At 40.5% G+C, this 25,760-nt stretch overlaps 1 protein-coding gene across 2 annotated transcripts in view; it reads right to left on the reverse strand.

Moving 5' to 3' along the window:
* SMOC2 (SPARC related modular calcium binding 2) overlaps nt 1–25,760 on the reverse strand; it is a 177,446-nt gene that overhangs the window by 111,646 nt on the left and 40,040 nt on the right. For both annotated transcript variants that reach the window (XM_034765188.1, XM_034765189.1), the window contains exon 2: nt 394–565. In XM_034765188.1, coding sequence (XP_034621079.1) covers nt 394–565 — 172 coding nt within the window. The remainder of the gene's footprint in view (nt 1–393; nt 566–25,760) is intronic.

Consider the following 25,760-nt stretch of genomic DNA (forward strand, 5'->3'; position numbering starts at 1 on the left):
CATTATAATAACTTGCCCTAATAGAGCATCTTTCAGATGAGCATCTCATCACTTTACCAACTCCCCTCCTCTCCCCCCCCCCATGGGAAAACCAGGCTACACTTGAACAAGATCACATAGCATGGGCCTGATGCAAACCCACTGAAATCAACAGAAAGACTGCCATTGACTTCAATAGGCTTTGCATCAGGCCCCAAATCAGTGGCAGAGTTTAGAATAGGATCTAGACCTCCCATTCTTACCATACTTAGAGATATTTGGGTGACTTCTTGTCTAGTGGGATTGAAACCATTCTCTTAAAACCCCACTGTTCCTGCTGATTATCAGAGTAAAACACCCCTAATTTAATTTAATTTTCTACATTATGAACACACCAGGCTTTGCAGTGCTTACCTTTGCAGTTGCCCCTATATGCAATTTCCAACTGAGGATCTTTGCATTTTGCTCGTTGAAATTCACAACGGGACAGGAAAGTCCTTCCATCAGAAGCACAAAGTGATTTCTGAGGGGATCCTGCACAGTCCAGGCTGCATTCTCGATCTTTGTCTTGGTCCACTCTCAAAAACTAGAAACAAAAACAAAATGGCATGAGACTTTGGGAAGTTCACTCCAACAGACAATGGTCATCAATGGCATGATAAGCACTTCCTGATCACCTACTCCACAGAATATATGCAGGTGTGCTCCAAAAAACATTTAATTGTATGCTAAATAATAGATAATCTGGTGTTTCCTGAGTTTTGATGGTTCCGCGGTTAATGTGAAATACTAGTAATTAAAATATCTCTGCAGTGCATATTTAATTATTTATTTTAATTAGGGAAACTCTGAACATAAACAATCACTCTGGAGAGAAAGGAGGTTGCTCAGAGCCTTTACAGGCAAAAATACGGATATTGAAAAATTGAAACCCCCTTCAAAACAGAAATGAGGATTTACTGTGATCCATTAGCTACTTATAGTAGCCATGGGTGAGCCGCAACACTTTGAAAGGTTCAGATTCAGTCTGGATACTTATATAAAACATGAGCTTCATTCTACAATAATGAACTAGTGATGTAGCTGTGTGATAATGGCTGGACCTGCCTCCATCCAGCATGGGAGCTTTGATGCTACTGCCCTTCTTGTGCAAAATCCTTTCATCTCTGTGGAGAGCGGCCAGCACAGACTCATATGCCAGCAACATCCAATGTAAATTCTCAAAAGGGTTATGTGAGTCCTAAGTGGGGCGTGCAGTGGTCTTTTTCTGGCCATACTGCACAGAGATGAATTTCACCCAGAGTAAAATGTCAGGCTACTTGATGCAGCATAAACTCCAGGATATATATCTGCCAGGGTTGGAAAGAGGCATGTTATGGGTTGTGACTTCTTCCATGACCCCCAGCCTCAGCATACCCTTTTCCACTCTGCAGAGACTACCCCCCACCGATTTTGACTGGAGTGGCTTCTGCAAGCACATTGGGACAGAGACCACAAAGAAGGACTTCTGGTCCCTGCTTCTGGGTCATCCAGCTTCCTCCAGTAATGGAGGTAGAGGGGAGCAATATAGGCTATGATTGTAGTCTCTCTGTCAGGTTGTTCTAGCTATGAGTTACAACAGGTTAGAGAGAAATATTTTTTTCTCTCTCTAATTTAATTCCCCAGTCACTTTGAACATGCTAAATGATCATCAGTTTGAATTTTAGTCTCCTACCAACTGCATATAACTTACCGTAGTTCCTGGAACTGAGAAAAGCGGGATCTGCTTGCTCTGAAACACATTTCCCTAACCCTAACTAGTTTTTATGCCACTTTCTCTTTCAGACAGAAATGAGCACGAAAGCATTTTATTTTCCAAGCATCAGAAGGGCTGGTGCCATGGGGGAGGTGAAACCACTAAGTCCTCAGACAATTTTCTCTATCATTTTACTCTTTTCTGAATAAGCAAAAAGGTATGAAAAGCATACAGTTACCAGTAGATAATCTCCCTCCTGGGCATTACAAGTCACAGAGAAATGGACCTTAGAAAATGTCATCGACCAGCTGAAGTGCTGCCTTGGTTTTACAAAATGTGCAATGACGCTTTATTACTATTAATGTCTGATACAGGAAAGTTTAAAGCTTTAGGTTATGTATGCAGGCTAATGAGAGGGGAAAGCTTTGAGCAAGGAAGAGGAATAAGAGCAGAATTTGTGCATCCAAAGTACACAAGCCTCCAGACTTGCATACCTCCCTTTTGTGGAGGAAAGTGTCGGCTATATATAGCTCACCTTTATTTTAGTGAAGAAAAAAAACAGTCATAAATCCACTTAATTGTCATGCTTAAACTCTGGTCTGTTTGCATTTCCTAGCACTTAAAGTGAGGAAATGCAGATGTCTTATGGTAAGACGTGATAATTATCATTTTCTGTAAATGGAGAGACAACCTCACAGCTTCCATTTAAAAAAACAAACCCTAATATTCATATGGTCGGAATTTGAGTGTAATTTTCACAATTTAGCAGCACCGGATCAAACAATAAAAGCATTCTTTTCCTACTCACAACACTCTTTTGGCTTGCTTTTTCCTTCTAAATAGTAATTAGCTTCAGGAGCAGATGAGTCAGCTGACAGAGAAAAACCTATGCCGTATGTCTGCATTTTAGATATGTTTTTCCCCCCTCATAGTCGTTTGTATGTGTTTTTTTCTCTTGAGAGGTGCTTAGATACTGTGATGACAGGGAGAGTCACATACATACCTAGATAAAGTCTCCACAGCTCCCACTTTAATTTATCTTACTCTACTGACTCACAGCAAAAGTAGTGGTAATGCAAACTTCCTCCACCCTGACAAGAATACAGATGAGAGGGTAGTTTGCTCTCCATCCTCATCCAGCACTTGATTCCTTTAAGTCAATGACAAGGCTTCCCAGGAGAAAAAGAATGGACTGGGGCTTTTGAAGGGGAAATCAGGCGATTTGGATTCAAGCCCCTGCTCTGCCACAGACTTCCTGTGTGGCCTTGGCAAAACCACAACAATTAATCTCTGTCCGCAGTTCCCCCATCTGTAAAATTTGTATGATAGTACTTCTTTTCTCTATCTGGGAATCTCACATGCCCCCCACCACAGTAACATCTGAGTGCATCTCAAGCTTCACAACCCCCCGTTACAGGGAAATGCTATGTCCCCATTTTACAGATTAGGAACCCCAGATCCACAAAGGGATTTAGACATTACAATGCTGAGCAATATCTACCTTTTAGGAGATTTTAGAAAAATCACACAACACTGCAAGCCACAAAGCCACAGTTGGGCAACTAGGCTACCTATACAATGGATGGGGAGATATGTGCCTAAGAATGTGATCCACAGAAGCCAGAACACTAGATGGGAACTGCCTAAGCTAGCCAATGAGAGATGCTGATGAGAAGAGTGTTTACTAAGCCCCACCCCTCTGATGGAAATAGGCACTGAAGATTGGGCTGCAGTGATCTACAACCAGGAATCCCTCTTCTGGAATCTGGTGGCTTGGGCACCTAACTCATTTCTTGGGAGAATGAGCTAGGCATCTGCCTTGCTCTACACAAGCGAACCAGAGGAGGAAGTGATGCCCAGCCTATATCTTTTAATCCAGTAGTGAGAGCTCTCACCTGGGACATGGAAGACCTGGGTGTAATTTCCCCCTCTATATGTGGGGAAAGAAAGGATTTTAGCACAATGGATAAACAATGAAAGAGTCACTGAACCAGAGAGATGGCAAGAAAGACTCTGAAGCTTAATTGTTTGGGCACTGAGGTGGGAGACCCAAGGTCCAGACCTTGCATGCAAGTTTGGTGGAGGACCACATATCTTCTCCCAACTTTGTGGATTGCTCTGAGGCTTAGATGGGAGATAGGTGTCTGGGTGCTTAGAGGGAGGTAGCCGTGTGTGTGCCCAATGAGGTGTCTGGGTGCTTAGAGGGAGGTAACCATGTGTGTGCCCAATGACAGAAGCTTAGGCACAAAGGAAACTTCTACTGCAAATGTTTAGCTGCCGAGTGAGCTTAGGCACCCAAGTGGGAGTTTTGTGGATCGCAGTGGAGCCTAAAACTGGGACTTGGGCACCTAAGTACCTTTGTGGAACTGGACCAGAGAAACTACGATTTTCCCATGGTCACATAGGTAACTTATGCAGAGAAAGGAACTGAATCCAAGTCCCACACTAACTCTTTCCCTCTATTTTCTAGTGAGAGTGTAAGTCCTATTGGGAAGGCACTACCTCTTACTGTGTGGTTGTTTAGTAACCAGTGTACCAGGACCCTCATCTTAGCTGGGGTCTCTAGATACTGCCATTGTACAAATAAATTAAATAATATGATTTGGTTCAGGCCCTCAATCATTGATCTCTCTGTGGAGAGTGCCTACAAAGGGAAAAATTAGAGTCAAGACCAGTGTGGACATCCTGGCCACTAGTAACTGGACTGAGACTACCAAACTCATTTTGCAATGGCCACTGAACAGCCATTAGATTACACTAAATTTTGGTTACTTCCAATCTGCTCTGGATTTGAACCAGTAACTTATTATCCCATCACCAATTCCCCAGGTTCTTCATGTTCAAGCTTATGTTTTAATGTACTTTCTGTGCCTTGGTTTCAAGGTAGTGGGGAAAGCTGATCATTTAAAGCCTTTCTAGCATGATTTTGCCAAATCTTTTTTGTCATTACCAGTCTTTGAATTCATTTGGAACGTGAAATGTGAAATCTTCTAGACTTGTCACTTGATTTTTTTCTAGTGCTTCTCTGTCTTTTGTCATGTTATGAAAGTTTAGAAATAAACCAGGAAAACAACATTTTCCCAGTACCACCTCCACAATCCATCCCTGGAGTATTGCCAAAGTAAATGTGTTGAGAGCAAATTACTTTGATGTCTTTGGAAAGTTGTATCTTAAAGGGAGTCCAGGCAGACCAAGACAACCAACCTGTTGAGAGGAGTAAGGCCAATATGCCCGATTACAGCAGGCAGACATCAATTTCACAACACTGAACTAGACTGAAAATCCCCAAGGCTGTTTAAACTCTGAATAACGCTTGGAATATTCAGTGTCCACTGATGAAGTTACATTTTGGAGGGCATTCAGCCAAAAAGTTCAATTTAAACTCTTTATTGTTTCAAAGCCTTTAGATGAGATTATGATAAATTATAGGTTCAAGGATATTGGAGTAACCTGGAAAAGCAGAGGATGAAGAGAAACCCCATGAGACAAAGCCACTTGAATAACTTGTTGGGTAGCCAAACCTCAGTGGAGAATTTGTGTTGTACACTTAAACAGTTTCCACCAAGCTAGCAAGCTAAGGGATTTAAGAGTAGGGAAGACAAAAAGACAAACAACTGCCAGAAAAGATAGCTTATAGGAGGCATATTAGTATGTTTACTTATGGTCTGTTGAAAAAGAGTAAAAGGAATTCACAGACATTAGACAGAACACACTGTAGCTGTTACTGTAGCAGTGCAGGATGCTCCAACCCTGCATCCCTTAGTCACATGAAGCCAATGGAAATATTGTTAATATTGTTGAACCCAATAGAAATATTTGAGTAAGGGCTATAAGATCAGGCCTTAAATTAAGATTTCTGCCCATTTGCTGTCTTAATGGGTGAGACAGAACCACAGAAGCTGGTACCATATTTATGTGCAAAGTGCTAGATTTGTGTATATCTTATCTCAAGTTGTACCTTACTCTACAGTCCTGTAGTCCTGTTGTTTTAACTGGAACACCTTATGAAGGAAGGCAATACTAAACACAAGCAGAGGGGACCAGAATGTGACCTAAGCAGATTACTGGCAGTACCTGGAGGCAGTTGGATCATCTAACTTTAAGATAATTTGAAACCAAAACAGTTGTTATAAAATCATGTGATTCACTGAAAGACAAGCCTCAACTAACATTTTGTTAAAAATCATAATTTTAAATAAGGATTATTCTGTGGCAATTTCTTCACAAGAGAAGCTCATGTTTTCAGAATATATATTAGCGATATTTGTAGAGTTCCAACAGTTTTCTGATGCTTCATTTCAGATTGCAAGGGATTGAGGAGAAATGAATTTGCTCTGAGAGATAATGTGTCACTATTTTTCTGACTCCTTCACAATAATCTCTGCAATACAGTACTTTGACATTTCTTTGAATCCTGTGAGGCATGGGAGTCACTAGCTAGTATGATAAGAACTGTTTATAACTTATTACTAGTTATTTGTTGAGCACAGATGATGCATAACTTAAACTCTTGCTTTAAATATTATGATCCATGTACTGACTGGTTGCATAGCAATGTATGTGAAAAATACAGTCACTGCCAATATAGAAGGTAAAAAGACATGGTAGAATGGGTGTGAAAGGAATTTTCTTTGATAACCAATAGATTTTTTTCATTTTTCTTAACCTGAAGTAATCCTGAGACATGCAAACTTTACCATGTGGCAAGGACTCTCCCTGTAAAAGGAACTGCTTGATATGTCTAGAGAAGGATAATGAAAAGAGACTGATTATATAGATAATACTATATTATATAGTCCATGGGGATTGATGGAAAATGTACCAACATATGTATTTATTTTATCTTATTCTGTATTGCTTAGTTATTTGTAATTTGTGTGTTTTCTCATGCAACAACATGGCCACAAGTGATATAGGAAACTATTGATTACCCTGCATGTCCTTGTTATTTACATTATTATGTTATTTATAACAGTAGCACATATGGCCAACCACTGGGGTTTTCTGTACCTGAAAAGGTAGTTGGGGTAACATCTTATATTGGACCTACTTCTGTTGGTGGAAGGCTCAAGCTTTTGAGCTACACAGAGCTCTTCTTCAGATCAGGGCAAGGAATCAGAGCATCTGAGCTAAGTACAAGTTGGGACAGATTGTTAAGCAGAAGGGGCAACACATAATTACAGGTGGTCGCTTGAAGTATTAGAATGTTATTCATAAAGGGTCTGAAGTGGGCAATATGAATTTCAGCTTTGAATCTCACACCCCTCTTAAAAATGTAGGTGACTAAGTGGCCCCTAGTTGTTTCTGACTGGTCAAATTGAAGTGCAGTTATTTTTGACCAGTAAGAGAAGGAGTTTAATCCTTTTGGATTGGTGACTATGGATAATCTCTCCTTATAAAAACAACTAGGCAGGGTGGGATTTTAACAGAGCCTGTGTCCTGCTAATGTTAGCATGGAAGTGAGCAGTAGCCTAGTTCCAGCAACAGGTGTTAAGCTAAAAATAATCATTCTCATTTGTGTTGTAGGTTAACAGATTGGACTCCTTAAAATGAGGGTGATTGTAAATTTAAAAATAGCAACATGATAAAACCATTTTAAAAAATGAAAGTTTTTTTAATAAAACCTTTGTATCTGAATCTTCAAGCAAATAGTGTCTCATCCTTTCCATTACGTTGTATTTTACAACTTAACATTGCCAAGTATATGAATATTCTACAGTATGCATTTGCTACAAAGAAGTAATGATGAAGATGGTACTAGATCTGGAGAACTCTTAAGTCTCCTAGTGTACCTCAATTAATACAACAGATGGTCTCCATTAAAAATCAACTCTCAGAGTGGGATATTTTAGTTTAAAATTGCATTTAAGCATTTTGTAAATCTGAGCAATGATGAAATGCCATTATTTGCTATCTTGTATCCCCAGCACATGGTATTCCAACAGAACTCTCTCACTGTCTCTTGTGTTAAAAGTTCTTAATGCTGGTTGTAAATTGCTCTCCTCCAGTGTACATAGTCCTGGTAATGTTTCATTTTTTAGAACTGTAGGATTATGGAACTGCAGATACACAAAACCGTACTTTAAACTGAGAAAATTATTTCTACATCTGCATTTCCCGCTCTGCTTTGTTTCTCAGTTTGGTTTTGTAACCCATGCTTGCCAGTGATCCCACAGCTGGTCTTTGGAAGGTGGGGATGCTTATTTCCTCAACCACAAGCAGCACGTCAATCCATTAGAAAGATTTTCCAATACCTCAAGTATAGGCATCAGGTTATTACTTGACTGTGCTATTAAACTGTCCATCAAGAGACAAGTTCTCTTAAACTTATTAACTTTGATCGGTGTCTCATCATGCATATCCTCTATTTAGCTTAGATTTTCCATACTCGTGATGGAATCCTGTTGCACTCCTATAGGGACACCTCCTGCCCAAAACTCACCTCTTGGGCCCAGAAGATAGTCAAATGCAGCTGAATTACTACAATTCCACTGCTCAATGAGGGCAGGCTTCAAAGAGACTAAGCATGGAGATTTCACACACCTGGTATTCTGCAGGACAGTGCTATGCAGCAGCAACACTCACTAGAGTTAGAACCTCCTGGGGTGGAGGAGAAGTAGTACATGGCCAATGAGTCCACAGCTAGGTACATCCACTTGTCAAAAGTCCCACGTGCAAGGTGGCAGAGAGGCCAAGGTCAATATTACAGCCCCATGGAAGCAGTTGCATCATGCTCTGCATCTTGTAGGTCAGAGCAGGAAAAAGATAACAGGAAGGTGTAAACTGAAGTGTAAAGATTAGCCATGGGATCTGGCTCATCATGTTTTAAATTATAACTGGAAAAATTCTACTCTATGTTATGTGAGATTATTTTAGGAAGCACATATACCTTTGGGTTTAGGAATTGCTGTTGTCTGATTCTAATTTGAGCTAGGCAGGGGAGAATAATGTCTTTTTTCCTGAAGCCTTATCTACCCTAAGAAAATGTGCACCAATTTAACTAAAGTGATTTAATTACACCAACCTAAACCCTTAAAGTCGACAGGCTATGCAAAAACCCATTAGTGCTTATAGTGGCACGCATCACAGTAAGCCTTTCATGTAGGCAAGGCCTTAGACAGAACCAGCTTCTACTCTCAATGACATCAAAATTCCCATTATAGCAGCAGGATGGAGCCTGTCCATTGGGGAAAACAGAGAGCTGAAAGTGCACAATTATATGGAATTGAGTTTGTCCTTTAAGGGGTAAAATAAAATTCAATTATGCGTAACCAAAAGGCTGGCAATTTGTCTGCAGGTGGAAAACATGAGAACCAAGCACAACAGAGAGAAGTAAATCTACTGTTCTCCTTGGAAAAGCTTACCACTCTGTATAAAAGTTTTGAAGGCGATTTCTTTATCCTGCATCTGTTTACTGTAGGATGTTGAATGGAATATTCAGATTTCTCCACTCCATGCACAGGAGATCTGTATTTGTACTATGGATAGTGTGTTCTAAACTGATAGAAATCAGGGCTCTGTACTGTTGAAGACTGCAGTTGATTTAGGTAGTCACAACAGGCTTGATAAGCATATGTGGGAATCTCCAAGCTAGCCATGTTCTGTTCTCTCTAGGCTTGTCTAGACTGAAAAATGAGTGGTGTTTTAATATATATTAACAAGCATGTGTTAATAGGTTTTTAAACACCACTTAGCCTTCAGTGTATATGAAGACAGTGGTATTAAAAAATGTCAGGTGGTCATGGTCTACCCTAGGGCAAAACATGACCACATAACTGTTTTAGCTAACGTGCTTAAAACCCACTCCTTTTCCTAGTGTAGACAAGCCCTCCATTTTATCACTCACCTGATAAGTGATGACGTGCTAAAATACATCTACACAACAAACCTCCAGATTGTTTCTTTACATAGGGTAGCATCTCAGGCTCAGAACCTCTAAGGTATTTAGGTACCTAATTCCCATGGGTCTCAGCCAGAAAGGGAGCATTCCATAATAGTCTTATAATGTATTGTCTACAGTATGGACACCCTAAATTCAGAATTCACTCTGAGAGGCTAGGAAGTGGGGTCACAGTTGATTTGTCTTGCTTTTACCACTGGTTATTTTCATTACTGTGTGATTTAGGGCAGTATTATCACAGTTAACCTCCAAAATGCAGGCTCCAAGTAATTGCTGGATTTAACATATCTTCCATAGAACAGCTGATCTTGAACAACCCCTCTACAGCTGCTAATCCTTCATGAATACAATGATGGAAAACTCAGAGCTAACTACTGTAAATAATAAAATGCTATTCTCTGTCCACGCCTATAAGACAGCTTCTCTAAGGAGATGCTTCTCTGGTAGAACATAAAAAGTCAGCTCATAGGAAACTCTATGTAAAAACTATTCTGTTTACCCATAATATGCCAAATTCTGCTGTGATCACACACCAATATAAAATCAATGGAGTTTATGTGGATTTACAGGTGCATTAGTGAAGAACCTAGACCAATAATTTTTGTATGTCTCTTCTTGTTAGAACACATTCTCAGCTGATGTAAATCAGCATAGTTCCATTAACTCCCATCACCACTCATGTGACTAATAAAATAGACCATTGAGTAATCAGTGGAACCAGGCTAATTTATCCCAGCTGAGAGTCTGACCTCTAATTTCCTGTTATTAGATAGATTTGCAAATGAACACACGTTGCCTGGACAATCATTTGTTCCTGCTACTCATACAGGACCACAAATGAAGTCATAATTCACTGTTTATGGCATCATCATAATCTACATAGCAACTAATGATGATGCAGCAAGCACATGATTATGATTTTATAAAGGGCAATAAGCAGCAGCTGAACTCTTAAGAAACACAAATCCTATTACAGCAATATGACCTGGCTTTGGCATTAGCTAGACAGGGTAGCACTTACTCATGTATTGCTATACTAACTAGAGTGAGATGCAAACCAGAAATCTAAACAGTCCTGTGGATTTCACGGGCCAGGGCTCCTGAACTGAAACCCGCAACCCAAACAACTATGAACTTGGGGGAAATTTGGATCTGAGCCTCACAGTTTAAGCCCATTTCTAATATTACTGTGACTATGTGCGCCTGTGGAATACATTCTAAACACAGGAAACAGCTGATGTCCAAAAAGATCTAGAATTTATTTTAGAATCATGTTGTTAGAGAACAACAGAAGGGCACAAATATTTCAAACACACCAGGCTCTAGTTTTCTATCATGTGGGATGTCACCAGCCCTTAGAAAGGTAGGAATTCAATGCTTTCCCTAGGAGCTACTCCCTCATTGCCTAGTCATTACTCAGCTCTGGGGAAGTGTGGGGGTTTCACCATCTGATAAGAGCCTTTCCCAGCATGCTTGTTTTAGAGCTGATCCTTTAAATGCAGGAGAGAGGAGCAGCTGCAGGCCTATAGTTGCCATTTTGTATCTGACTGCTGTAGATTATCTCCCATCCCTCAACTCAGTGAGTATTCTTGGTTCTTATTGTGCTTTTCTCTTTTGTTTATTCCTGAGGAGGTAGCACACCCCTGTCAGTCATTGTTCTTGCAAAGAAGCCCCTGAAGTAAAAAAGACTGCTTTCGCAGCATGATGCGGCTTTTCTGGTCTAAACTGCAATGTGTTAAATCAGTTTCCATACTAATATCTTGAGAAGCAAAACAGAAAATAGAGTTATTCCTGAAGGATCATCTTTTAACAGAAGGTTTCCAGGGGTCTCCATAAGTTGTCAATGGCTGGTCTTTCTAATTTTTGCTAAAATGTGGTCTTGCTGAAAGGGGCCCTTTTAAACCTCTGAGCACAGACCCTCTTTCCCTCATTACCTTCCATGTAACTTCAGGTGTGACTTACCCATCAGCCCTCTTTCCAAGTGAGCTGTGTCAGTGATGGTTGATAAACCAGCTACAGTCTGCGATTTCATTTAGTCGAGATGGTTTTGCAGAGCAGCCTTGGGTCTGAGCCCAAAGTCAGCTCCAAGTTGCCAATCAATTAGGACCTTATTTTGCTTCACTTCATCAGTGCCTGCAGTTCAGGGATTCCAGAGGGGCTTGTTGCATTCCTCTGGCGTTGAAAATGTACTAAACTACAGTATCAGCTTGTTGAGTCCGGCACAGTAAATTGATTGTTAAATAGGGCTCTGCTTTGATTGATATGTTATGCTTTGGTGTGTTATTTTAAAAAATGTTTATTGCTTTAACAGGCATTTAGTTAAGTGAGCTGTATTATGCTATATTGATGGATGTATGGCTAGTATGTATGCCAGCAAATCCATTTCTTCCCATGTTGCTGTTCAGCAAATGTGTAAAAATGGCCAGGGCTCTGGCTTCCTTATCCATATCGACCAGATGCGTAGAGCTGTACCCCAATCAAACCTAGTGACATTTGCTTTTGTCAATCCTAATTCAAGAAAGGAACAAAAATTAACTGTTCATCAATCCAGACCCAGTTTCCTGCAGTCCCTCCTCCCTCAAAATCTTCATTGGCAACACTCACTGAGTTCAGGGGGTGTTTTGGGTGTGCAAGGATCTGACCTATGATTAGCAGTGTTCCCAGTCTCTATGGGGGAGACCTTGCAATGAGGAAAAGAAAAGTGGCACAAGCAATGGAGGGAAAAAAAGGGACATTTTAAAAGGTTCAAAAGTGCCACTTAATCTCCTGTTTCTTCTCCTATCTCTGTTTAAGGCAGAATTAATTCTGTTTTGTTTCTGGTGGGTTGGATAAGCAGTCTGAAGGGGAGGGAATCTATACAGAAATATGGTAAGATGCTATAGAACTATTAAAGCAACGGAGACCCCAACTATCTTTTCTATTGATTTTTGTCCCAGGTTTGGATTCCTAGTTAGTGCATTAATAGTCTTTGCAGTTACAGTAGGTTCTGTTCTTTTGACCAGCACAGTTTTAGGATCTGGTCCTGCCTTCACTGAAATCAATAGCAAAACTCCTATTGGCTTCAGTGAGCGAAGGATTAGACTCAATGTATTATCCTTTCAGAAAGATCTTTCACTCCCTCCTCTCCTATGCTTGTAGAATATGATTTTTAGAAGTTCTGAGTGCCCACTTCAAGTGAAGTCAATGGGAGCCGCAGGATCTGAAAATCAGGCCCATGCTGTGAAATGTTTGCTGGCCTGGAACCCATATGGTTGAAAGTGAGTAAGTTATAAAATATAGGGGGAGCCTGAGTTCCACAATGTGATGAACTCCTATATCCACAGTAAATGTTTGTTAGACGTGTCAATGTTCTTATCAGAGCTTCCCAAATTCCATTAAGTTACCCACATTTGAAAACTGGGCCTCATGTGTACACAGTAGGTGAAAATAGCCTTTCCGAGTACTGCTATTTAAAAATACCAGCGTGCACAGTGTCTGGACAAATTGACTGTGCAGTGTAAGTTTTTGTTGTCCAGAAAGTCTAATTCAGTTTTTCTATATCAGAACTCCTTCCAGGTATTATCTATTTTATTATTTTGAGCCATTGTGTGACTTAAAGAATTGGTTTATGTGATTTACACCATTTTTTTCTGGAAAAAAAATCCCAAATGGGATCCAAACTGTTGGCATGCCAGCCAAACTTCAGCCTGCCGTGATATGCTGCCTGAAAATTAAACTGTGGATTAGGATGGAAAGCATGACAGAACCTTAAGTATAGTGTTGCAATGCAGCACTGGTATAGATGTGGTGAAGAAAGAGGCCAATTTTTATCAGTAGAGCGATGTCCATTGTGTGCATAAGCAACCACTAAGTGGGGAGATTCTGACCTTTTTATTTCTTCAGCAAATGTATAGCTCATATATTTTTAGATCACTGGCACTCTTTCTTTGGTTTTGGAGTATTGTCACTACAGTAGAATACTTAGGGATAATGAAATCATGGCAGCCACATAGCTTCTATGGATGAATGGGTTTTGGATTACTGTGGACAAAACAATCCATCATGCACTGATATTGGAACTCAAGCCAAAACCGTTTTTAGACAGGAAAGTATTCTAGTTTGCATATATCATTATCTGCTAGTTCCCTAAGTGTCATGTGAACACTGAGTCATAATCCCCAAATCACTGGTAATTCTGTGCCCTTTCATTCTTGTGATATTGTTCTTCATAGTTTATTTTCTTTACCAGGTTGCGGTCATTTACAGTGTCTCTTCTCAGTTGCCAGAAATCAGAGTGAAAGTAAACAGAGATACAGTAGGCCACATTGTCTTCATACTAGTTCACTCAATCTTTTCATGACTCCTGACCCGTCCTTTAGTATACAGCTGGATTCACACACATACCCCATTAACTAATGTACTCACAGGTGGGATAATTCATGCTGCCTCTCTATAGAATGTTTGTGTTGGGACAAAGGAATAGGCATACATTTTCCTAAACAGGGTACCACTAAGAGGAATAGGATGCAACTGAATATAGGAAACAGTAAGCTGAAAATCATCAAAGGACCAAAAACATCCCTATCCACTGTCCAAGGAAACCCTGAAGATCACCTTCCAGATCTTGTCTCAAACCATTCTCCCCAAAGATAGACCTGAGAAATGTCCCATTCCCTCCCCAATGCTGCAGTTTCCTGGGATCCATGGAGAAGGGGCCTCCTCACACACCTATTGCTGCTTTGCCTTCTTTCCAACCCCTCCTGCCCCTCCTGCAGTGTTGAGCTATGCTGCCATTGGCAGAGTCCCCTGTAACACTGTAGTAGCCATTGAAGAGGGGGGGGCCCAGCAAGAGTTAGCAACAAGCAGCCATGTGTCCCCATTGGGTTTGTGATCAGAAATCCATAGTGCCAGCAGGAGATGCTGATATGGAAAGTATCTGGCCCCCTGCTCCACCAACTTGTGCCACTCCCCAGAGGAGATGGAGTTTTTTATCACAGGAGCTTCCATGGTTTCCAAAAGTGGGAGAAGACTAAGTTGGTATCCTTCTTCTCTCTCCTGACTTTGTATCTGCTAGCCTTTGTTTCCCACAGAGCTTTAGGGGACTGCTTGGTCCTAATTTCCAGCTAAGGAGTCTATTGGACTATGGAATCACTTACTAGTGGAAATTGTGAAAGTCCCATCACATGAGAAAAATAAAATTAGACTGTACAAAGTGCTTCAGAATTGTAGGGAACAAATCCTTCATTATTTCTGTGTCTGTTTACTGACTTTCAGAACCTATTGAGCAACTGGCCACACTAAACATGGCTGCTTGCCTTCTCCCTGTGGGGAAGTAAAGGGTAGAGAAGGCATCTCAGATGAAGAGAAGATCCCATATGTGACAATATTACAATCAAGCTTTCTTAAAAAAAATGGTTTAAAAGAAAAGCAATTGATTCATGCAGGCAGAAACTTGAGAAGGGAATTACATTAGAGGTCTGAACCCCCACCCATAATGCTAGGTCACAGAATAGAATTGTAGATGACTCAAGTTCGTATTCTCTTCCACTAAAGCTGCCATTGTCTCTCAGGACAAAGTAGGTTGGAATGCATGAAACACAAAGCAGCAGAGACAGAAATTATTGTGGGTTAAGCTTACAACTATATATTGTAGGTGTGAAATATTGTCTTATGTAAGAGAAAATCTATACTGAAATTACATTGATAAATATACATAATACTCTTGAAAGATAAGTGTTCTATAGTCTAGTCAATAAACCCCTTTCCATTAGGGATGCATGAGCCTGGTCATGTCTGGGGTTTTGCAGAACCACTGGAGGTTTTATTTCCCTTCAAAGTTTTGGTTACATGGAACTTTTTTGTGTGGCACAACACATTTCTCCTCATTAATTTAAACCATTATATTCCAAGGAAAAGTAATTAAAAAGCCATCTAATTCTAATGAAATTGAAGCCTGTGCTTTTGCAAAACAACAAAATCTTGTATTTGGAATAAATTCTTGTTCTGTTTCTAGAACTATTAAAGGTTGCAAAACAGAAAAACATGCGGCAGCCAGAACTCGCGCTTTACCAGAGCCTCATACCTCAGTTTTTGAATTGTGCTCTAAATCTCAGCTCTATCATTTTCAAATGGGTTCCTAATTTGGTAAAATGAGTGATCCCTGCTGCACTTTTCATGCTGCCAGACTTGAAGAAATAGGCTGGCCTGTTGCTTTAAAATCTTGAATAAGTGTCCCCTAGGTACATGAAAGAAGGCGAAAGAAACATAACATGGCAGCCTATTCTATTCCTTTTGCATCATGATCCACAACAGATGAGGCTTGCCTGTAAAAAGAGTATGTGGGGGAGTTGATCATTATATGACTTGTGCTAGCATCTAGGAGCCCTTGTTATGGATCAGGATCCCATTGAGGTAGGAGCTGTACAAACACAGGACAGAAAGATGGCTGAAGGGGGGCCTTAATACTCCAGCTTCTCCAGCCTGTAAATGAAGAACCTATAACACTGTAAAAATAAGTATTTAAAATTTACAGTTCAATAAATGGCAGCAAGAAGATAAGTGTGGGTTGAACCCAGGAGATGCTACAAACACTGGTAGAGAACAAGACTCAGACTGCCCTCAAGGAGTGCCAGCACAGAACTATATTGCACTCCAGGAGAAAAGGCTTATTGCCTCTTTAAACGTGTGTGAGCAGAGAATGGACATGAAGGAGGCCCATTTCAATTTGATTGGGAGTTGCTGATAATATCAAAAGCCCCGTGAGAAAATATAGGGTTTCAGGTGATGTGAGAGGCAGTCTGAGCAGTTTCCTGCATTAACACTACTGTGGAGACCAGGAAGTAGGGTCACCTTCAGTTAGTGATGGGTGACCAGTGTCAGGCACTTTGGAGAAACAAGAGATGAAAGAAACTGAAACCAAAGGTTCAGGTAATCAACTGTAATAGGAGTTTCTTGCACCTTGCAGTGAAGAATTAGGGCTCAAAGATTGATCTCAATTTTTACCTGAACATCTTGATTCTACAAAATTGGGATGCAAATTTTTGGATTACAACTTTTCCTCTTGCAGTTACTCATGCTCATAGACTTTCAGATCAGAAGGGACCATTGTGATCATCTAGTCTAACCTCCCGCACATTGCAGACCACAGAACCTTGACCACCCACTCCTGCAATAGACCCCTATCCTCTGGCTGAGTTACTGACGGAATCACCTCTGCAGAGGTGTGCTACTAATTCTGTCTTCATGCTAGCTCTGTTCATCGACTGATATGTCCTGGTTCTAATCATTCTGGAAAAACCACAAGAATAGCCTTTCTCATAGTATTTTATTAGGGAATAGATAAAACTCTCGTGATTTGGATTGGATAATAATTAACAGAAGTGGTCAGGTACCAGAAAAATATTTATTGGGATAGCTATAAAGATTGTTGAACACTGGAGAGGGAGAAAAGTTACTTCTCTAGTAAATTATTTTGGAAAATGGCAGTGTTTGAAAAATATCTTCAATAAACAGTGTTCAACCAGCTCTGATATTCAAGGATTCTGTCATTCAAGATATTTTTGGACAGGGACACACACGCCACTTGAACTCCTGTCTCCATTATAAATAATATCCAGATGAAAACATCTACTTCTCCTTGGGCCTGTACGAAATTAGTCATCTTTTTTTGAAGACTGGGGACTTTAAGGATCAGGGAGTCAGGGCTGGCCACCGACCCATTTCTACAAATTCTGTAATTGTTAGAAAGGCCAGCATTGAAATCCCTAATCACTATCCCTACCCCCTTAGAGTAAGGGTAGATCACTGAAAGACTTGCTAGAGGACTTCACTCCTTGTCCCCTGAAATCCAGAGAAGGAAGCTTGTGCGGGCAATAGCGTAGCTGCTAAGGCATTCTTTACTTCCCTCAGGCTGTTGCCTGGAGAAGGGGAACTTTAGGCAGCTGTTATGCGAGATCCCTCAATCCCCTCCCTCTGTCTCTGAGATCATATGGGAGATGTGCCCGGTCAAGCAGAACTATAAACAATTAGCGAGTAATTTTTGGCTCCGCCTGGCCAACTGGGATCCTAGCTCAGGTTTACTGCTGAGAGCAGCAGACTAAGGAATGGTCTAGATTAATATTCAGCAACAGAATATTTTGGAATGATGTTTACAAATATTTGACAGTGAAATATGGCCAATAGCCAGGGTCTTTGGCAAGTGCACTGTACCATTCACCCATTCTTAATATGTTTAATACTTCTGTTTGCAGTACTGATCCGAAAGAGTAACGGAAGTGGGGCACCCATTTCAAAGTCTTTCTCTGTATGGAAAAGTTAATCAAATGTTGACACCTAAAAGGGGTTGAGTTTGGGGTTTGTTTGAACTTTGAGCGAAAGTTCACTTCTGTTATTTTTTCCAATTGAGTGGAACCATGCTGGCCCACTAGATGGTCCAGAGCAGCGGTTCTCAACCTGAGGCCCAATCAGCAGACAGCTGCAGCCCATGTGACATCCTCAGGGCCATACAGGTAGTATGGGATGAGGTCCTCAATGGTAAATAGGTTGAGAACCATTGGTCCAGAGTTGGGGCACAGGACTAGAAACCAGGAGATTTGTGTTCTCATACGGGCTCTTGCACAGACTTCCTGTGAGACATTGGCCAAGTTCTAATCACTCTGTGCCTTAGTTAGCCCGCCTTACAGCTTATACCCACCGTCTTCACAGGGTTATTGTGAGGCTACTTTAATTCACATCTGTAAAATGCTTTGAGATCCTTAGAGAGACGGAGCTGCCAAAGTGCAAATTATTATTAATAGCTCTATTTTTACAGTTATATTTTCCAGTAAACTTAATTTATTAAAAGAATGTGTTGAAAATGGGTTACAGATTTAAATACTTTCCATATCAATCCAACTTTTAAAAAAATCAGTCAGAAGCAAAGAATATTATTTACCTTTTACTCGGGCATGAGAAAATAAACTTGATCCAAACATTTTAACAACAACCAAAAAAACACCCCAAAACCACTATACGTATATAAGAGATATTGAGATGGTCACAGTTACCAAAGAGTCTGTCTGCCTCATAAACATTAATAGATTTACCAGACTGTCAGCTCTTTGGGCAGGGATTGTCTTTTTGTTCTGTTTGTACAGCACCTAGCACGATGGGGTCCTGGTGCGTGATTCGGGCTCCTGGAACCACTACAATACAAATAATAAATAATAATCTGACTTTGAGGAAGGAAGTTCCATTATCCCCATTTTACAGATGGGGGAACTTCATCATACAGAGACTGTGCCTTATCCAAGGTCACACTAGAAGTCTGTGGCAGTGCTGGGGAATCAACCCAAGACACCTGAAAGCCCCATCAACTGTCTTAACCACAAGACCCTCACTCCAAAGGTTTTTCCCTGTGGAAGGGTTAGCCAGGGCTGGACGAGGCCTGCTTGTTAGCCAAGCCGAGCAATGGCAAGAGTCATAAAGTTTCTCTTTCAAAATTGGCATGAAGATTTTCCTGTAAAAAGTGCTTAGGGATGTTTTGTAAACTAAAATTAGGATCTTTGGTTTTCCATTCTTTGCAACAATGTGTTTTTAATGGGAGTAGGGCTGGAGTTCCAAGGGAGAAGCAGGGACTGAAGTAAGCTGCTGTGAATCAGCATGCCAAAGCATTTTTTATTTAAAAAAAAAAATGTGTTCTGAATTGGGGTGTTTTTGACATCTCTAGCTCTTTCAGGGAGCATCTCCAGCAGTGGTATTGGAACAATTTTGTAGTGGGAGCTGAAAGCCATTGAACCAAGCTGTAAACCTGTATATGATGGAAACCACTTCAACTCCGGGGGTGCTACTGCACCCCCAACACCCTTAGTTCCAGCACCCCTGGTCCCCAATTCAAGATTCTATCTTATCCACACAAATTTTCTCAATTTTTGAGCCATAGAAGAGGATAAGAAACCTGCAGTGTATAAGTTTTGTATGTATAATAGGTGTTTTGTAATGTACTTCCCCCTTGATAGGAACCTCTGTGATTCAGAAAACACAGCATTGGAGTCAACGTTAAAAGAACTGACTTCTCTTCTTGGCTCTGCTATTAACTCACTAAATGCCCATGGGCAAGTCAGTTCACCTCTTTGGCCCTCGGTTTCCTCACCTGTAAAATCAGGATCATTATACTTCCCAATCTTTGTAAACTCCTATGCATGGAAAAATGCTATAGAAGAGCTGTGCATTATTTAAATGAGTGCTAAAGCCACAAGGTTTTTGTCACCCTCTGGATAAGGCCAAAGACTTGATTGAAGTTTGTGTTTTGTCAGGATTATTTGGTTGCTGAGTGGTAAGTGACTAGGATTTTCTGTGCTAGACTAGTTCAGTGTTTTGTGTGGTTATTGGGTTTTATGAGCCTTAAGAAATGTTCAGCGTTCAGTTGTGTTCTTTGTGTAGCACTCCGGAGTCTTTGGGTCAAAGCCGTTTAGCAACATAATGTACAATATTGTTAATATTTCCATCCAATCAAAAATAAGACTTGACGTAACTAACACTACTGCAGAGCTGTTATGGAAATGTTGAGGCAGAAGGTATATTTTGGTGTGTCTTCAAGGAGTATTTATTCCAAGCCCTAAAGCTCACCTTAAGTTGTCTGTATATGGCACCATACTGCTTCTGGGTAGCTATGTCTCAGATAAATTTTCCTGCCTGGAAAATGGAAAGGTGATTAAGGATCTTCCATGGTTCCAGATAGAAAATATTCAAACCTCAAAAGATGTACTTTTTGGCCTGCACAAATACTTTAATCTCTTTGTCTCTTTTTTTCCATCACAGCAGTGACTTAATAATTTTATCTTTTATCTATGATTGCACCCTATCAGACTGCCTGATAGCTAATGAAAATAAATGACAGTGGAAAATCCCCATTTACTCACCAATTTGCAGTATGAGAGTATATAATTAGTGTCTTTGTTCATGTTAACTGCTTGATGAAGAATGCAGCTCTACATTATCTGAGGTCTTAATCTCAACTTCAGTTTTGTATCAAAAGTTTTCTCAAGGAAGCGGGACTCAACTTGGAGTTGAGAAGATTTTGTACTTTAAAAAAATATGTTTGAACCACAATAGAATCCAAGCAAACTAAACATGGAGTAAAATATGTTTTTATACACCAGCCCAAAATATTCTGTTACTGATTCACTAGTGAATTGTGATTTGGTTTGGATATGATCTTAACCAACCAACGTTGGCTTAGGGAGGTGAAGTGACCGGAGCCAACTCTGAAATTAATATGATAAATAACAGTTACTCTTACTGCTAAATATGTCCAGTGAAAACTCTGCCCTCTGCTACAGTATGTTTCATTCCAAATATTTATGAAAGAGCAACCGAGAAAAGACCTAGCGTATTCCAAAGCATTGCACCCTTGCATATATGAAATTGCAATAGTGTGTCAAGCTTCTATCCACACTGTACACAAAAACAATATCCATAGGTAGATATGGTACTTTTCCTCTTCTGTCTAGGTAGTTACATCATAGTTATGATGTTTGAAAGTTGGACTTAATCTTCCATGTCACCAGATCTTCACCCAAGGGCCCATTTCTCAAGCCGAGAAGCCGATCAATCCAGGGTTGTTCCAACCTCTTTCAGGGGAGGCACAAGCAAGACCATGGAAAATGACAATACAGGGATGCTTTTCTTAAAACTTGGCAAAACCGGAGCCAGATGCTGGAGTTTTGAATATCCAATATGAATTCTTATTATAAAATAGGTGGAACATTAGTACCTTAACCCCCAGTGTTCTGACTGGCTGACTAACAGGCAGGACTTAGTTAACATAAGATTTAACTAGGTGTGCCCCAGTATTGATGGGATGAATACAAACAGACTTCTACCCAGCTATTTCCACAGAGAGAAATTCTTGGACTGAGGGAGTGCAGTGTATTATCTCACTACCACAAATTAATCATCTAATTTAAGAGGCACTGGCATGTTTATGGAGTTTTCCCATTTGGCTTACTGCTCCAACCCCTCTTTGTGGTAATGTTCCGTATGTTAACTTCATTTTTTTTTTTTTTACAATATTCAGATTTATTTTGCTTCAGCATAAACTGCAATATTGCTTCTAAGATGGGCATTTCTCTGGTGAAACAGAAAAAGAACAAGGATAAAAACTGGAGGCCAGGAACTGGCCTTTCCTGTGATGTTTTTTTAAATAGGATTTGGGAGATGGAAGACCGAGATGATAATTATCACTGGGCTGCGCTAGGTTCGCCACAGGTCATCTTAAGGCTTTACTACTGATGTATTTTACTGACAAAAATAGGATTCTGAATGTTCCTCAAAAGATTTACACTTGGTCCAAGCTAGAGAAATCTGCCATTCTTAAGGGAAGGGAGTTCATGATAGCTCATCCTGGCCCTGTGCAAAATGACTAACATATCTGAATGGCGAGTTTGAGAAGAGTCATGACTTGTAGTTGCCAAGCCAAGTCCCAACGCTTTCAGGTTTCACCGAGGAAGAAATGTCTACAACTCCATATACCTCTTTGGCGCCTATTTTATTGTATTTGTTGCCCTCCTGCAGCTGTTTGGGTTACCAATTCCTCCAGGACAAAATTCCAGAACAAATAATTTCAGTGGCCTGTCCTGTGGTTTTATCCTATTATCCCTTTGTAGATGATAATCTAATTCACACACTAAATATTATTGTTGAACATAATATGGTAACATAACCTGAAGTGCACAGATTCTGGCCTTGTTTCATCTAATTTTATATTGTCTTTGGCTGGCGCAACCAGGGATGCGTTGTTGCTGATTCCCTGTGGTGCAAGTTAAAACTCCTGTCCCCCTCTGGGAGAACTCCAGAAAAAGGCAACAGTGCAAAGGCCACCTATTGTAACTTGGGAGTGAAATCTCATGGGGTGCAGCTACTCCCTGCTGGGACCAGAGGGTTGCAAATTGTATTTCTTATACTAACAATGATGAATCAAGATCCCTCCTTGATCATTTGTACTTCCCTCTTTTATGTCCAAAGTAAAGAGATAGTGAGGGGGTAGTGAATTCACTGAAGTTGTGATTAGTGATATGTTAATCTCAAAACATACAAAGTTCCATTTCAGGGAGTCTGAAAAACCAGGCAAGGACTCTTGCTAGAAAATCTTTTCTTTCAAAATGTCCTGGCCAGGATAGAAATACCATGAAAACAGTCACATTTTAGCCAGAACTGGATGTGCATGCAAAAGTAATGGAAAACAAAATAAGTTACGCAAACTCTGTTGAATCTAAATAAAGACTTTAGTTGGAATTCAGCTGGAGTTTTGATTAAAGTGTTTTTTATTTTTCTTAGAGGGGAGGTTGTGGAGTGAAGATCAATATTTTGTCCTATCTGTTCATCTATCTCTAGTTCAAATGTCCTCCAGGAGGCTGGCACTCTTGTTCTGATAAGGTTTGCACACACTGGAGTATCTAGAGAGAACCACCAGGCATGACGCTGCTTGTAAAGATGCTCCGAGAGTTTATGTAATGGGCATGTGCCCCGTTTGTATGCTAATCTAATAAAAACATCACATAAAGAACAATCTCACCATTTTGTTTTGTTTTAACACCAGTGTAATTCCATTTGCTTCCATGGAGTTACTTCTGAATTATACCCATGTGAGAGGTTTCAGAGTAGCAGCCATCTTAGTCTGTATCAGCAAAAAGAACAGGAGTACTTGTGGCACCTTAGAGACTAACAAATTTATTTGAGCATAAGCTTTCGTAGAAGAAGTGGGCTGTGACCAACGAAAGCTTATGTTCAAATAAATTTGTTAGTCTCTAAGGTGCCACAAGTACTCCTGTTCTTTTTACCCACGTGAGAGTAGAATGAGACCCAAAATGTGCACAGAAATTCCCTGCACAGCTGGGATTGTTTATGCACACAAGATGAATTTTAATATCATTTGATTAATGAAAAGTCCAAGCCACAGAGTTTGGATCTGCATCCAAACTTTCTGAAAGTCTGGGGGTGTTCGGGTCCGGGGTTTTGATTTGGCCCCATCTCTATATCCCTGTAGTAATTCATAGTATGCTGTGATTTATACTAATATACCCTACCATATAGCCAACATCCAGTTGTTAATATACAGATTTTGTGGTAACTGATAAATTAGATTGTGGGAAAATATACAGTACCTAAATACTGGATTAAAAAATATAGAAAAGAAAGAGCTGTCAAACTGGAAATTGCCTTTTATTTCCAACTGCAGTACCAACTTTCACTGTTCTTCACCGGGAGTGTCAATCATGTAATAATTAGAAAACTTCATTATTCTAGAGCTGAACTTTGGGAATTGCAACATAGAATATGCATCCGAAGAAGTGGGCTGTAGCCCACGAAAGCTTATGCTCTAATAAATTTGTTAGTCTCTAAGGTGCCACAAGGACTCCTGTTCTTTTTGAACATAGAATGTGAAGAACCTCAGCATGGTATAAACCTGGGTGAAATTGTTCAGGTGAATGGTATATTTGCCCCCCCCCCCAAAAAATGCAGTTTTGGTCAATCCAAAACTATTATCAAAAGAAACACAAATTGCCTGAATAATTTCAGCCAGAAAAGGTGGAGGAGCTTGTGGTGGTGGCAGCTCCTGTCTAACTTTAAGCCCAGTGATTAGGGCACCCTCCTGCAATGCGCAAGACCCAAGTTGGAATCCCTTCTGCATATAGGCAAAAGGGGGGGCGGGTTGAAACCAGGTCTCCCATAACCCAGATAAGCAGCTTACCTTAGCGAAGTCAGAGAATGTAGAAATAGAGTGAGAAAGGCCAAAGGCCGAGTAGAGTTGGACCTAGCGAGGGGAATTAAAAGCAATAGTAAGAGGTTTTACAGCCACATAAATAAGAAGAAAGCAAAGAAAGAAGAAGTGGGACCGCTGAAGACTATTGCCGGAGAAGAGATTAAAGACAATCTAGGCATGGCGCAATATCTCAATGAATATTTTGCATCGGTGTTCAATGAGGCCAATGAAGGTATTAGGGATACTAGCACCACTACAGAGGGGCATTCAGGATGGGGGATTACCGTATCCGAGGTAGAAACAAAACTTGAATGCCTTAATGGGGCTAAGTCGGGAGGACCAGACGATCTTCATCCGAGAATATTGAAGGAATTGGCGCGGGAAATAGCAGGCCCGTTAGCGATAATATTTAATGAATCTGTAAACTCGGGGGTGGTCCCGTTAGACTGGAGAATAGCTAATGTGGTTCCTATTTTCAAGAAAGGGAAAAAAAGTGATCCGGGTAACTACAGGCCTGTTAGTTTAACATCCGTAGTGTGCAAGGTGTTAGAGAAAATTCTGAAAGAGAAACTAGTTGAGGACCTGGAGGTTAGTGGCAATTGCGATAAATTACAACGTGGTTTTACGAAGGGCAGATCGTGCCAAACGAATCTGATCTCCTTCTTTGAGAAAGTAACGGATTTATTAGATAAGGGAAATGCGGTGGACCTGATATACCTGGATTTCAGTAAAGCGTTTGATACTGTACCCCATGAGGAATTATTGGTTAAACTGAAAAACATGGGGATCGATATGAAAATCCAGAGGTGGATAAGGAATTGGTTAATGGGGAGAATGCAGCGGGTCGTATTAAAGGGTGAACTGTCAGGTTGGAGGGAGGTTACTAGTGGAGTGCCTCAAGGTTCGGTTTTGGGACCCATTTTATTTAATCTATTTATAACTGACCTCGGAACCGATTGCAGGAGTGGGCTGATAAAGTTTGTGGATGATACGAAGGTGGGAGGCGTTGTAAATTCGGAGGAGGATAGGGATATCCTGCAGGGAGACTTGAATGAGCTTGTGAATTGGAGTATCAGAAATAGGATGAAATTTAATAGTAAAAAGTGTAAGGTGATGCATTTGGGGATGACTAACAAAAATTTTAGTTACAAGATGGGGACGCATTGGTTAGAAGTAACGGAAGAGGAGAAGGACCTAGGGGTCCTCGTAGACCGCAGGATGACTATGAGTCGACAATGCGACGTGGCGGTGAAAAAAGCCAATGCTGTCTTGGGATGCATTAGGCGAGGTATATCTAGTAGGGATAAGGAGGTCCTGCTTCCGTTGTACAAGGCGCTGGTGAGACCTCATTTGGAGTACTGTGTGCAGTTCTGGTCTCCCATGTTTAAAAAAGATGAACTCAAACTGGAACGGGTGCAGAGAAGGGC

Source organism: Trachemys scripta, chromosome 3, assembly GCF_013100865.1.
Source record: "Trachemys scripta elegans isolate TJP31775 chromosome 3, CAS_Tse_1.0, whole genome shotgun sequence".
NCBI classification, from domain to species: domain Eukaryota; kingdom Metazoa; phylum Chordata; order Testudines; family Emydidae; genus Trachemys; species Trachemys scripta.